This window comes from Carex rostrata, unplaced genomic scaffold, assembly GCF_964058835.1.
Source record: "Carex rostrata unplaced genomic scaffold, lpCarRost1.2 SCAFFOLD_141, whole genome shotgun sequence".
NCBI classification, from domain to species: domain Eukaryota; kingdom Viridiplantae; phylum Streptophyta; class Magnoliopsida; order Poales; family Cyperaceae; genus Carex; species Carex rostrata.
In genome coordinates, this window is record NW_027601204.1 from 17,123 (window position 1) to 32,829 (window position 15,707).

General features: G+C 33.3%; 1 protein-coding gene across 1 annotated transcript; it reads right to left on the reverse strand.

Annotated features, from left to right (window-relative positions):
* Window positions 1–281: 281 nt before the first annotated feature.
* LOC144550254 (putative F-box protein At4g22060) lies at window positions 282–15,142 on the reverse strand. Its single transcript, XM_078298533.1, has 3 exons — window positions 14,761–15,142; window positions 4,260–4,609; window positions 282–707 (listed from the first exon to the last, which is right to left on the reverse strand). The coding sequence occupies exons 1-3, from the start codon at window positions 15,105–15,107 to the stop codon at window positions 364–366; spliced, it is 1,041 nt and encodes a 346-aa protein (XP_078154659.1). The 5' UTR covers window positions 15,108–15,142; the 3' UTR covers window positions 282–363.
* Window positions 15,143–15,707: the final 565 nt, after the last annotated feature.

A 15,707-nucleotide genomic window follows, 5' to 3' on the forward strand; every position in this document is an offset into this window, starting at 1 on the left:
ATGGTTACATGATGTCAAATTTCAACATATTAGAATATTAGTTGAAATCGTAGTAAATCCTAACATAATAACCTTGAGTGAGAGCAAACTTAACACAAGTTGAAACAGTAACGACCTATATTTAAGTGATCACATAACTTAATATGCAGAAGTGCACCTCAATTTGGCCTTCAGTCATGAGTATCTGAAACCAACATAAGAGAAAACATGTAGGTTAATTTGAAAAGGCACTAATCCCAAAAAGAGTTAAGAAGACAGTCCAATTAAAAAAAACTAAATTTATAATAAATTAAAGAAAATGCTAGATTAATAGTCAATTAAACTTACTTGGCTTTTCATGCATGCATAATTGATATCGGAGAGCTATACCAGACTAGGCACAAACCAAGTCTCTATTGAATCAAAAGGGCAAGGCAGTACCTCAGTGGTACCATCTCCTATGTCATATCTACAAAGATATTGTTTGTTTTTCACAAAATAAATGCAATTCCTTTTGAATCCCGCAAAGTTACTCGCACGAAAAGATAACCCACGATTAAATCTTAGAAACAATATTTGGTCACCGATATCAGTGATTTTCACCCAACAAGGTTTCCCTTTACCATCACCGAAATAAAGAGAGTATATATCAAAGTGGCACTGCTCACCCTCATAATGCTGGAACAACCTTAGGATTTTTCCTCCTGATTCGACCATAATTGGGGGACCTTTTTTGCTCTCTGGTGGTGCTACTTGATAAGCCATTTTTTTGGTGGTAATATCAATAACATTTGTAATGTTAGTATATCTGTCATTGTTGAAGTATTGTCCCCTACAAAATGCCTCAGCAATGCTGCTGATCCCTTCTACATAGACCCAATTGTCAGCCTTAGGTCGCCAAAAAGCCATCAGTTTGGGATGGTCATCAGAATTTTTAATTCCCGATATAATGACAATATTGCCCCCATCAATTGCATCTGGACCAATATATACTGGGTACCCTCTGCATAAATTAGAAGAAGGCAGATCGATCTGTTCATGAGTAAGAGGATTAAGGAGATAATTCTTGAAACATCTCCAGCTAGAGGCAAACAAGTAGTGATATGCGGGGCCCTCGAGCCAAGCATGACGTGAACCAGGACAGGTGATAGTATGAACTTTACCAGACGAGAGGCAGTAGAAGCGTATAATACCACTTTTAAAGTCTTTATGCCGGCACTCTAAGAGCCAGGGGAGTTGTGGGGGAGGATCGGTGATTGGGGCTGATAACTGCCACCTTTTGCACACAGCACGGAACCGTATGAAATCAGAGATATCTGGTAGATTTTTGGAGAAGATATGGAGAATGTCTTCTGGAAGTTCAGACCAGTTTCTCTCATGGCTTAGAATGATAGCGGTACTACTTCGTTCTCTCGTGGTAGAGCTTTTTGTCTTTTGCTTGGGCATCTGATTTTTGGAGGAAACAAGTGTAGTTATTTAATACTAAAAGGGCTTTTTCAATTTGGTTTTTTAGGGTATCACCTCCAACAAAACAATCTCAGAAAGGAGAGGGGTGCAGGTGACCGGAGCATGCAACGTGGTAAATAATGGATCCCGAACCACTCTAAGAAGTCATGGCCGAATAAAAATGTCAAAATGAAATTAACAATATGTATGCAACCAAACCACCACATTGGGATAAATTTAGCATAAATCAATCCTTAACGAAAGTACATAAATACTAAACAGTGCACTTAAAGATGCAACAGTCTGTTTGTAACTAATGGGTTATAACATAATTCAAGGAATGAATTTCTAACCATGTGAGGCACATACATGGATTCACAATTCTTAAAAAAATATTTGGAAAAATATTCTAGTAAAAAGACCAGTAATCATCTCTTACTTCAGCTAAATTGAAAAGAAATAGGTCAGCAATATTCCAGTTTTTTTGTGTTTACACGAAAACCATACAAATTAGGTACTGAATTATATGAGAGAGAGAGAGAGAGGACTAGCCTTGACTGAGGGAGAGGGACCAGCGTTGTTGAGGTCTTGAGATGCTCGGCGCTTGAGGAATCGACAGGGGATTGAAGGCTTGGGCTCCATGCGACGGCGCGAGAGAAAATCAGAGAAAGAGAAATGAGAAAGGGATGGGAAGTATAATGAACCTTGTTAGAACTCGACGAAGCACATAATATATTGGGTTTTTGTAGAGGAAAATGATTGGTGAGTCTAGTGATTTAATGGGCTATTTCTAGCAGCGGTAATAAATTAACTTCTATTTTTTAGGCTTTACCACGAAATTAATTAGCTTTATATTATTATCATTTATTCTATATTTCACATATTTATCTTAAATTAGGACTTCTATATGGCCTATTTGAGGCACGGAATATATATTACTATAAAAATTTAAATGGTTTTAATTTTTCACGGATCTATTTGTAAGACAAAAGTAAATTGGATCTAAATAAAGCAACCAAAGAAAATAAAAAAAAGCAAGCAGGATATTTTTTAAGTAAATTGGATCTAAATAACTTCTATTCTCTTGCCCTCTTTTCTCTTAAATCTGAAATTAGGATTACCTTCACTTTTTGTTTTTGTGGCTGTGTATTGATCTTTTATAAATGAATGTGTTAAAAAGGATTTCTTGAAGAAAATGTAAATTAATAACTGCTTTTGTGATCAATTCTTTGTGGTATTCGGTACTGATGTATTTCTAAAATAAATCTGTCAAAGTACGAAACTAAGAAATTGAGATTGGATGGTTACATAATCTAATGTAAAGTAATTTCATTTTATAAAAGGGCTGAAAAGTATTAATACATACAAAAATTATAAAATTTAATATACAAAATTATAAATTTTAATTTACCAGGAAGCTTAGCCTTCTTTATAAATGAAATTGGTGATATCATTTTTAATTACACAAAAGAGTATTTTTAATAAAACCAGCCAAGTTTTATACAAACAAAACAAGCTCAGTATCTCAGAACAGGTAGATAAAGAGAAGCATGACAACTGAGGCCACAACACCAACTGCCAGGATGGTGGTGGCCGCATCAGACATAGAAACTGTAGATGGTGGCAGCAGCCAGCAGGGACAGGAGAAATGAACATACTATTAGCTTACCGGTATCTAAGCCTTCAGCTTACCAGTATCTTGCATTAACTTGCTTTCCAGGAGAAATGAACATACCTTTTATATCATGACTTGTCAAGGAGAAAACTGGAAATTTGGATTCCTCATTGGTACATTAACTTCTAATAATCTTTTCGGATTTTAAATTATGACAATAATAGTCTTATGGTGGATGCACAATCCAAAGGAAGAAAATACAACTTTTTTTCAATGAACTATAAGACTGCTCCTGAATGTTCAGAAGGAACAAACTCAATTGTTAGCGAAAATGTAAAAAAAAAAACTGTTGAGGTATGTTAATCCTGACAATGGTGAACTTGTTCCAGTTACCATATCAAATATGTACTTAATCTTTTCAGAGCATCAATTTTAATTATACCTTTGAGTTAGACATATCTTCTGAAATTTTATTCAAAAATTTAACTTATTGGGACAGTCATATTTATGCAGTGTTGATAAGAAACTCCCATTTAAGTATTCATGATTCTTTTGTTTAACATATAATTTAGGATAAAACTGATTCATTTTTCTATGATTTTGGGGCTACAAAATTATATAGTACTTGAATTTTACAAACACGAGTTTTTGGTGTTTGTATATATATTCCCAAAATATTCATACTTGGCATGCAAATAGTTATATACACAAACAATAACATAATTGTAATTACTTCCAAATAATACATATTCATAAATCATAGCCAGTCATACAACATGGTGAATAATTACAAGTTATCAAAATTCTACATAATAGAATATTAGTTTGAATCAAAATAAATCCTAAGATAATTGATGTCAGAGAGCTATACCAAACTAGGCACAAACCAAATCTCCAGTGAATCAAAAGGGCAAGGCAGCACCTCAGTTGTACCGTCTCCAATGTCATACCTGCAAAGATATTGCCCATATTTATATATATTTCATGAAGTAAATGCAATTCCCTTTGAATGCAGCAAAGTTATTCGCACAAAAAGATAACCCACCATTATATTGCAGAAACAACATTTGGTTGCCAATATTAGTGATTTTCACCAAACAAGGTTTCCCTTTTCCATCATTGAAATAAAGACGGGATATATCAAAGTGGCACTGCCCTTGCTCATAATATTTAATTAACCTCAGAATCTTTCCACCTGACTCCACCATAATTGTCAAACTCACTAGAAGATGGTTTGTGCCCTCCAGTGGTGCGACTTGATAAGCCATTTTTTTGGTGGCAATATCAATAACATTTGTAATTCGAGTTTGTCTATCATTTCTGATGTATTGTCCCATATAATATGCATTAGCACTGCAACCGACCCCTTCTGCATTGACCCAATCACCAGCCTTAGGTCGCCAAAATCCCATCATATTACATCGGGTATTCCAGCCTGATTGTCCTGATATAACCACAATATGGCTGCCTTCAATTGGATCTGGACCAATATAGTCTAGGAACCCACTACCGAGTACATTAATAAAAGGGACATGGATCTGATCATGAGTAAGAGGATTAAGTAGATACCTCTTGGAATTTCTCAAGTGAGAGACAAGTAGCGATATGTGAGCCCCTCAAGCCAAGTTTGACAAGGACCTGGACAATATATAGTATGAACTTCATTGGACGAAAGGCAATAGAAGCGTATAATGGCATTTTCATGGTTCTTATGAAGGCGGCGCTCTAGAAGCCAGGGGAGTTGTGGGGGAGGATCAGTTACTGGGGCTGATAACTGCCACCTCTTGCACACAACACGGAAGCGCATGAAATCAGATATATCAGGTACTTTTTTTGAGAAGAGATGTATAACTTCTTGTGGAAGTTCAGACCAGTTTCTCTCCAGCCTTAGGACACCATTGGTACCGTTTTGTTCTGTCATGGTAGAGCTTTTTGTCTTGCGCTTGGGAATCTGATTTTTTTAGGCAACAAGTGTAGTTAGTTAACACTAAAAGGTGTTTTAAGTTGATTAATAATGTTTTTGCAACTAGACCACCACATTAGACTCAATTTAACTTTAATTTAACCTCAATGATAGTACATAAAAACCAAAAACAGCCCACCTTCAATTATATAAGGGGCGGATAAATTAAGATGCGACAGTCTATTTATGACTAATAAGTTAAAACATAATACAATTTTATAATTTTTTTTGTTGACTCAAAAGCCAGACATTAGAAATTATGGACTATATTATATACTACATAGAATTACAATTTACCCTTTTGGATATCGAAATTATCAATTTTGTGCCTGTCTGTCTGCTACTCTCAAGCTGCTTGCTCTGGATTATTCAAAGTTCAAAGTTCAAACCAAGAATCAGATAAAAATGTTTATTACTAAACTAATGAAAACTAAATATTAGGTGGGCTTTTTGCTGCTTTTCGTGATGAACTGACATGGTAAAGGTCAGTCACGCCTTGGTACCTATACCTAGGGCTTCAATTAAACACCAATCTAGTGATCTACAACAAGACGAACTAAAACCTGGAAGATATAACAAAAAAGAGCAAAAGTTATTCTCTTTTCCTGAGGCACTAGTTAGGATGGAAATCCTTATGACACAATATTAGATTGGTCATAGAGAGAGAGAGAGAGAGAACCTGACGCTTGGTAGCTTCTATCAAGTATTTTCAAAAAGAGAGAGAGAACCTGGCAAAAAAAGTTAGCGAAGAGAAGGAAATGACAAATTCAAGGAGGTGAGAAATTCTGCGCAGGAAACAGAGATCAGGGATCAAATTCAGGGAGGTGAGCAAAATTGCAATTTCTAGGATAGAAAAGGGGGAACAGGGATCCCCTAAAATAACCCAAATTTTGAGTTTGTATCCTTACCGTCCGATCGAATGAAAACCATTAATGTGGAGAGAGAAATTCATTTCCGTAGATAGAAGATGAATTGGCGGATTCACAAAGAAAAAAAAAAACGATGATACGGAGAGAAAAAGATGAGTGTAAGATATTATTAGTATTAATTTGTTTCTTAGTGGGGTTAGGCAAGCTACTTAAGTGGGGGATAGGAGGGGCTGACATGTGTCCCCACATGCAAATTTCGTCTTAAAAGAAATTTATTAATTTACTTTTTTATTTAGTGTATACATCATTTGTATTAAGCACCGTATATCATTTTAGAAATAAACTAGACTTTTAAATAGTATGATTTTAATTATCATGAGGTTCTAATTAAATTTTATAATATTTCAAGTGAAATAATTTTCATCTAACAATTTTCTAATATTTCAAGTTATATAAAATCTGGACAATGTATTTCAAGTTAAACAATTTTGATCTGAGATGTGTCAAGAAAATTAATTTTAGAAGTATAAAAAAGAGAACATTGATGCTGATGTAAAGAAAATTAATTTTTAGAAGTCTAAAAAAGAGAACATCGATGCTGATGTAAAGAAAATTAATTTTAGAAGTCTACAAATTAATGAGAACATTAATACTGATGTAAAGAAAATTAATTTTATACACATAATTGTAATTTGTTGCTAATTTATATATAAATATGAATTATTAGTTTGATAAATTGTATTTGTCAAATGTAATGAATATTTTTTTTTACAATTTAATTAGTTAGAAAATCAAAACGATATATGAATGTATATGAAATTTATTTTCAAAATACCTACTATATACACTAGAGCATGCCATAATTTCAAAATAAGTGCCCAAATTACTATTAAATTATAACTACAACTTGAACAATTAACAAAATATCATAATTGAATTACAACTTGCAATTTTTAGTCATGACACTCAATTTGGCATCATATTGCTACAACTAGGACAATTTTTAGTCATGACTCTCAATTTGACATTATTTTTTGAATGACGTATTAAAACTTAACCTTTTTTAGGGTAGGCATATAAAAATCCTGGTAAGTTCCAACTTATTTTAAAATAATCAAAAGTTATTTTTAAAACTTAGATTTTTTAGCATTAAAATTTAGAAAATAGAAATGACATAGTTTTAAATTAGAACATAGACCTCGACCGATATCTTTTCATTTTCTTTTGCCTTATCAGTTCTAATTTCTCTTTTCAACTTTCTAAACAAACACCTTAGAGCCGCTCTCTCTTAAAAGTCAAAATCCAGGTAGCAAGGGGAGCACCAAGCACATCTCCGAGTTGCTGTAAACACCGCAGGTTGAGGAGATTTTCGCCACTGACATATACTCCCTATAGCGCCGTCTCATCCAGACTGCCACTTCCCTCAACTCTTCCATCGCTGCACCACCACGACTCCACGCCCTCTCACAACACCATGGTCAGTTTTTGTATTTAATATTTATTAAAATTACGAACAGCGTGTTTTTTTTTGGGTTTTTTTACAAACAGTTTTTTTATTTAGACAACCTAGAACAAGCTAAAAGTTTTGTGTGTTTTGGTTACCTTGTAAGAGAAATTTACATATATGCCCATTAGAATTTTTTTCAATTAGATATTTTCCCATCGAAACTTCAAAACTAGTTATTTTTCCATCTAAATATAATTCTATTATAAATAAATACCCATTTCTCACTTAAATCATTTAAAAACACTTACTAATAGTAATAAAAAAATAAAAGGACACTTATACCCTTAAAGATTTATTATTTAGTTTCTTCTTCTATGTTTTGAAGACGGAACATATTAATTAGATATAATTGTTCTGTTCATGTTTCTTCATTGTTAGTAAAGTACTATTTGTTCCTCCATTTCCAATTGTTTCATAATATGTTACTTTATTACAGCGATATTACCAAGTAATTAATATTTTTGATTGAGTTTCTTAAATTTACTTTTTTGTTTATTAATTCTATAGACAAATGATTGGCATGCAGGGAAAATAGTGTATATTGATGATTGGTTGGATACTAAAAATTAGTATTATATTGCTAATTACTGACAACTTATGAAAATAAAGTAAATAATAAACAACTCATGCGAAATACCCTTACTACGCTTATTTTATTTCAATGATAAAATATGAGAACATATATTTAGAAGATATAATATACTCCTCTTATATCAAAAATTATGGCGGCTAGGACATACCCTTTGTTGTTGATCTATCTTCCTTATTAGGATACATATTTTTTTCTATATTTGAATATATTATGAAAGAAAACATAATAAAAGATAAATCTTCCTTGAGATAGCATAAAAGTTAAGTCATATCAGCAATTACAAGTACCTTGTATAATCTCACATTTTTCTTGCAAGCAGATTGAGTATACCGGACATTTTGACGTGATTCTTGGATTTTTGCTTTAAATTAGCAAATTTGCTTTTAAAGCAAATATTTATTTAATGACATGCTGTCTAATTAATTGGCTTAAGTTCTTTTTTAGTGCTCTATCTCCAATAAAAAAGAAAGATGCACTGATGTGGACTTCAAAATAAATTAAAATTAATTGCACCAATGCAGCAAATGAATTGCTAAAATTTCCATAACTGCTATTTAGCAATTAATTTCAATTGCTGGATTGGAGATGCTCTTAGTTGTTTTGATGTTGTATTGTCTTCTAAAGACTAGAACACAAAAAACTGTTGTATTTTTATCTGTCCCTTATATAATTGAAGGTGGGTTGTTTTTGGCTGTTATATACTTTCATTGAGGGTTAATTTAGGCTAAATTGAGCCTAATGTGGTAGTTTGGTTACTTAAACTTATTAATCACATTTTTAAAATTGTACTGAGATTATTTTCTTGGAGACGAAACCGTAAAAAACCAAATTGAAAAACCCCTTCTAGTACTAACTGCATTTGTTTCCTCCAAAAATCAGATGCTCAAGCGAAAGATAAAAAGCTCTACTATGGGAGAACGAATCGGTACCGTTCATATACTAAGAAAGGAGAGATACTGGTCTGAACTTCCAGAAGACATTCTCCATCTCTTCTCCAAAAAGCTACCTGATATCTCTGATTTCATACGCTTCCGTGCAGTGTGCAAGACCTGGCACTTATCAACCCCACTCAACGATGCACCTCCACAACTCCCCTGGCTTGTAGAGCATCGTCTAAACCTTAAAAATGACATAGTACGCTTCTACTGCCTCTCATCAGGAAAAGTTCATGCCATTACCTGTCCAGGTTTCCGCCGTGCCTTGCTCAATGGCCCCGCATGCCGCTACTTACTTGCCTATCACCGGAGAAATTCCGAGATGTGTCTTCTTAATCCACTTACTCATGATCAGATCCATGTCCCTTTTGATAATGTCCTTGGGTTCACCAAGTACATTGGCCCAGATCCAATTGAAGGCGGTGATATTTTGGTTATATCGACATATCCGGAATGGATTGCACACAAAGCAATAGCTTTTTGTCAACCTAAGGCTAACAATTTGGTCCGTATAAAAGGGGTTGACGGCTGTGGTAATGCATTTTACATGGGACAATACTTTAGCAATGATGAAAAAACTGGCATTACAAATGTAATTGATATTGCAACCAAAAAATTGGATTATCAAGTCAAACCACCGGTGAGCACAAACCCTCGTTTAGAGGGTTGCACATTTATTGTCGAGTCAGGAGGAAAGATACTAAGGTTGTTCCAGCATTTCAAGGTAGAGCATTGCCACTTTGATATACATCGTCTTCATTTGGATGATGGAGAAGGGAAACCATACTGGGTGAAAATCACTGACATTGGTGACCAAATATTGTTTCTACAAAATAATGGTGGGTTATCTGTCTGTGCAAGTAACTTCACTAGATTCAAAGAGAATTGCATTTACTTTCTAAAATACCGCAGGTTTCTTTGTAAATATGACATAGGAGATGGTACAACTGAGGTGTTGCCTTGCCCTTTTGATTCTGTGGGCACTTGGTTTGTACCAAGTCTGGTATAGCTCTTGGATAACAATTAATCATGCATTAAGAGCCAAGTTTAGTTGAGAATTGCCTTTCAAAAAAAATATATTAACTGAGTATTAGTGTAACATTCTAAACAATTAAGTAATTATTACTTGTTTACAAGACATTTTTATAATATGTAAAGATTTTAGTTTTTGTTAGAAGCAGAATGAAATAATAAAATTTCCATTTATGTTTTATTCTTAAAACTTAGATTTGCGCCTACAAGTTTCTATGTTTATTTTATATCCTTAATTATAAATCTAATCAAGCTTATTTCTTAATTATGAAAAAAAGTTAATGAGACACGTCTCATGCATGCTCCCCAAAATCCCGCCACCTCCCTAACCGACCTTCTAACCCACCTGTATATATTAAATTCCCTGATGTATCTCCATTCTTATATATATTAAGCACGTTGATGTTCTAATCTGCCAACGGTCACGATTAAAAAATAAAATTTCGAATTTAACATCAGCTATCCAATCACATAATCTGTCATCTTTTAATTAAATGCATCTCTTGTATATGTAGAAGTTTAAATTTAGTTAAAAGAAGAATCGCCACACGTACAACCATACTATATATTACAATTAAATTTGAGTCGATTCAATTATTTAGTGATATTTATTTGTGTGAAATATTTTTCCTTATTTCTCCTACACCAAATTGTGTAGACAATAGAGATATGTTTTCTTATTCTCTTTCTCTGGCCTACAACTGTTTTTGGGGTTCAATTAATTTCATTTCAATAGAATTTGTCAATTGAATGTTGTTGATTGGAATCAAAATATAGAAGAATTGAATTCTTCCAAAATTATTTATTGAGAAGTATACTAATAGAAGAGAATTTATTTCATTTAAATAAAAATGACACTTGTGCCCTTATTATCATTGATGTAACAATTGCAATGCTTTTTTCAGTCAATACACTGATCCTACTATACTCAGCATTGTAAGTTATTCTGTTGGAATAAATTCAGTTTGTCATACTGTACTGCTCTGTGCGAAGTACACAAAAGATAGGAGAGGGAGAGAGGAATGACAGTGCAAATTTTGTTTTAGAATTTCTCTATTTCAAATTACATGCGTACATCTCTATTTAAATATAAGATTGTTCTAAAATAAGAAAACTATTTTGCCAAGTATTCTTTAAATAACTATGTTTAATATAACCAAAGCCTAAAATAGCCAATGTAGTTTTCATACGTATAAAAGCTGTTGGCGTGTGCTCAACAGGGAAATAACACAACTGGCAATGAATGATGGGCTGTACGAAATATTTTATTTTTATTTCTATTCCGCATATGGGAAAAAATAGGAAATCATCTAGATTTGTTTCTCTTACTGTTCAATCCAGGCTATATGTCATGTTTCTGAAGCAATGTTATCAGAACTAAATCGAACATTAACTCGGAAAAACTTCGGATCAATGGTTTACAGGTCGGACCAGTAGGTCAACCGGTTCAATTGCTAGTTAATTTAAACATTCACATAGATATGAGATATGGGAATTGTTATACAATATATATTCAAATAAATATAACACAAGACCAAATTATAATATATATGTGTGTATATATTTCAAACTTAATTTAAATAATATAAAATAGTAGTTTTTATTAAAGATGACTGAATACAGTTTTTTAAGGCGGAATAATTTAGCAAACCAAAAGTTTCATTTTTATTTGAATAGTGTTAGGAATATTATTTTCTAATAGCAATAAATTATATCCTAATGAAAAAGAAAAAGCACTTCAATAAAAAATAACGTCAATTAATATACATAATATAATAATAACAATTATTAGGTTTCAAAGAAATATATATACATAAAATTTTATACTATGCATGATTGGTACTTAAGAATATGTAAAATTTAAGGTTTTGTAAATTTTATAAAGATAAAATAAAGCATGCTAGAATAAAGTTTAAACCTATGCAACAGCGATATACTTGTGTACAGTCTGACTAGTCCTCTTTTTTTAGAAGAATACAGGTCTACTTGTCCTTTTATTTGGTACTATATGTCGCATTTAATGCATAACAAGGTAAAAGATTGAACTTTGAACCGTTTAATAAAGTGTTTTTTCTTTAAAACCGAGTGGCATGTTTTTTAAAACCGGTCTACTAAACCGAATTTTATCGGTTCAACAACATAATCGGTCTTTAAAATGAACCAAACCGGAAAGACATCCAGGTCCGGTTCTAATAACACTAATTTGAAGTTCTGTCGTCTTCAGAATTTTTTGTTTATTTTTTGTTTATTTTTATTTAATCTTTGTATTTCGTTATTGTATATATGGTTATGTAAATAGCGTAATATAAGGATGAGAGCGCCCAAGACATGCCCTCACAATATTTCAAAAGAAAACAAAAGGTTGTAGAAATCATACATAATGTTTAATTGTTGATAAATTGAATAAATTTGAATTTTCTAAGAGATTTGTGTTGAAAGTGTTCTACAGGCCACATTGTTCTCCTACTCATTTGCAAGCAAGGCCAGACAAACTTGCTTTTCGCATCCTGCATGTACTGTACCGAATACAGTCTCATTTCCTTTCCATGGCCGATTCAGTCTTTTTTTTTTTTCAAACAAAGTTCAGCTTTTGAGCAAATAATTTTATGAATACTCATTTTTCCATCAACCTCTTATGTATTATTTATATAATTGTTGTTGCAATTAGTATAGACGGTGCTCATACAATTAACATTGCTGCAAGTAGAATGGTCATCTTTTGCATCATGATTGTCAGTTTGTGGAAGCCTATACTGTACCAACATAAACCTGCTGAACTTATAATTATATGCAAACTAGACGAATTGTAAGTGCCAACTAGCTGTTTCAGTTATCACAATTGCAAAACTGGCACACAACTAACAGTCTAGACAAAATCCCATAACAACTAGCTAGGTAATGCACTACCAATTTATAACATACAAGGTCTTTACAAAAGCCTAATAATAGGAGAGAGAGCACCACCGACCTGCCATTAAATACAAAACCATTAGGCAGTAGGCACTATATATGAACTTAGTAACAAATGGAAAACAGGAAAATAGACACAACAAAAATAGAAAGTCAAATTTGCTCATATAATCGTGTAGTTACAAATGGCACTACAACACAATTACAGATTTAGTTCCAACCCTGAATAAATCATCATAAGCTTGACATAGCCAAAAAAAAAAAAAAAAAATAACATAACAAAATTCATTACAATTGACCAGATTAATAAATGACCAAAATGCCCTCGCATCTTCAATTGATCTGTAAGGAGTATTGTCATTCATGATTTATTCTGACTTCTTTTCACTCGTGACATTGTAAATACTGAATTTTTCAGCTCCAGGAGAAATCTCAGTGCCAAAAGAATTAGACACCATTAAAGAACTGTCAGAAAATAATTCCAACTCTATATTAAATTCTTCCTTAAATTTTAACTTAAATGAGTTCTAACTTCAAGCCAAACAAAATACTGTCATTGTTTCCAAACACAAATCAACTATGAAACTGTCAAGCTCATATAACAAATACTGAAGCAGACAACCTCATTTCATTGTATAATATGAATATATGAACCATTCTACATTTATCGACAAAGAAATTAAATGATAAACTAAAATAAGAAAATATAAAATCACAAACAAACTGATAAAGTTAAAAAAAATCTTAAATTAGTAATTACTGCCACAGACTACGTATTCATAAATCATAGCCGATCATACAACATATCAAGGTCAACATTTAGATATACAAATTGGAAATAAGAACCCCACATGGTGAATGATTACCAGATAACAAATTTCACCATATTAGAATATAAGATATAATAAAACTAAATCCTAACAAATTTCACTCAAAGATAAAATAATATTAACCCAATTGACAGCAGAAACGACCTATATTGAAGTGATCTTATAGCTTAATATATATGTGGGAATGCACCTCAATCTAATCTTAACTCTTAAGAACCTGAAACCAACATAAGTGAAAACAGGTAGGTAAATTTGTAATACTAAAATTACTTTGAACAAGCAATTATCACCGACAGATTTAAGAAGGTAGTCAAATAAGAACAACTGAACTAAATATATATCTAATTAAAGAAAAAGCTAAATTAATACTCAATTAAACTTACTTGGTTGTTAATACATAATTGATATCAGAGAGTTATACAAGACTAGGAACAAACCAAGTCCCCACTGAATCAAAAGGGCAACGCAACACTTCAGTTGTACCATCCCCTATGTCGTATCTACAAAGATATCGCCCCTTTTTCAGGAAGTAAATGCAATTTCCTTCAAATCCAGGAAAATTACTTGCACAGACAGATAACCCACGATAATATTGAAGAAACAACATCTGGTCACCGATATTGGTAATTTTCATCCAAAAAGGTTTCCTTTCTCCATCACTGAAATGAAGACAATATATATCAAAGTGGCACGGCTCTGTCTTGGAATGATGGAACAATCTGAGGATCTTTCCTCCTGACTCGACTATAATTGTGCGACCCTTCAGAAGTGTGTTTGTGCCCTCTGGTAGTGCGACTTGGTAAGCCATTTTTTTTGTTGCAATATCAATAACATTTGTAATGCCAGTGTATTTGTCGTGACTAAAGTATTGTCCCATATAATATGCATTACCACTATACCAATTGCCGACCCCTTCTACATAGACCCAATCATCAGCCTCAGGTCGCCAAAAACCCATCATATTAGTATTTCTTGACACAACGACAACATTGCCGCCATTAATTTTATCTAGACCAATATTTTCGGGGAGGAACCCATCCGGGAGATGGATTTGATCACTAGTAAGAGGATTAAGGAGATACCTCTCATTATTTCCCACATGATAGGCAAGTAAATAGCGACCTCCGGGGCCATAGAGCCTGACACGACAAGAACTTGGACAAGCAATAGTATGAACTTTACCAGATGAGAGGCAGAAGAAGCGTATTATGGGATTTTCACCTTCTTGACGGCGCTCTAGGAGCCATGGGAGTTGTTGTGGAGGATTGGTGACTAGGACTGATAACTGCCAGCTCTTGCACACAGCACGAAAATGTATGAAATCAGAGATATCTGGTAGCTTTTTGGAGAAGAGATGGAGAATGTCTTGTGGAAGTTCAGACCAATTTCTCTCACCATTGGTAGAGTTTTTAGTCTTTTGCTGGGCCATCTGAATTTTGGAAGAAGAAAACAAGTGTAGTTAGTACTAAACGGGGTTTATGAATTTTGGTTTTTTAGGGTTTTAGCTGCAAGCTTTGTCCATTCCAATAGTACTTAAACAAACTCAAACTTGGATTTGGCCCAAACCACTCAAGTAGTGCCGGTGGAATAATGATGTAAAATTATGATTAACAATGTTTATGCAACCAGACCACCTAATTAGACTAAATTAATATTGCCTAAATTAACCCTCAATCAAAGTGCACTAATACCAAACAACACAGCTTCAATTATGAGAGGGAAAGAGCGAGAGAGAGAGAGGAGAATGAGCTGGTACCTGGTAGCACAGTTGGCTAGAATAAAAAATGTAGTTCTGCTGAATACTCAAAGGTCGAAAGTTCGAACTCCTCTCACCACATCGCAACTTTTGTGAAGAGATACTTGCCTAGTTGAGTTTTTCCGACACGGTATGCTTTAGGGCTCGACGCAAGAGTAGGGGGTGATTGAGGCAAGAGAATCAAAGAAATAGAAAAGAAAACGAGATGTGGGAGTCGGGTATGGATATGGTTATTATTAATTCACATGCACAAGTCTAAATTTAAAATTAATT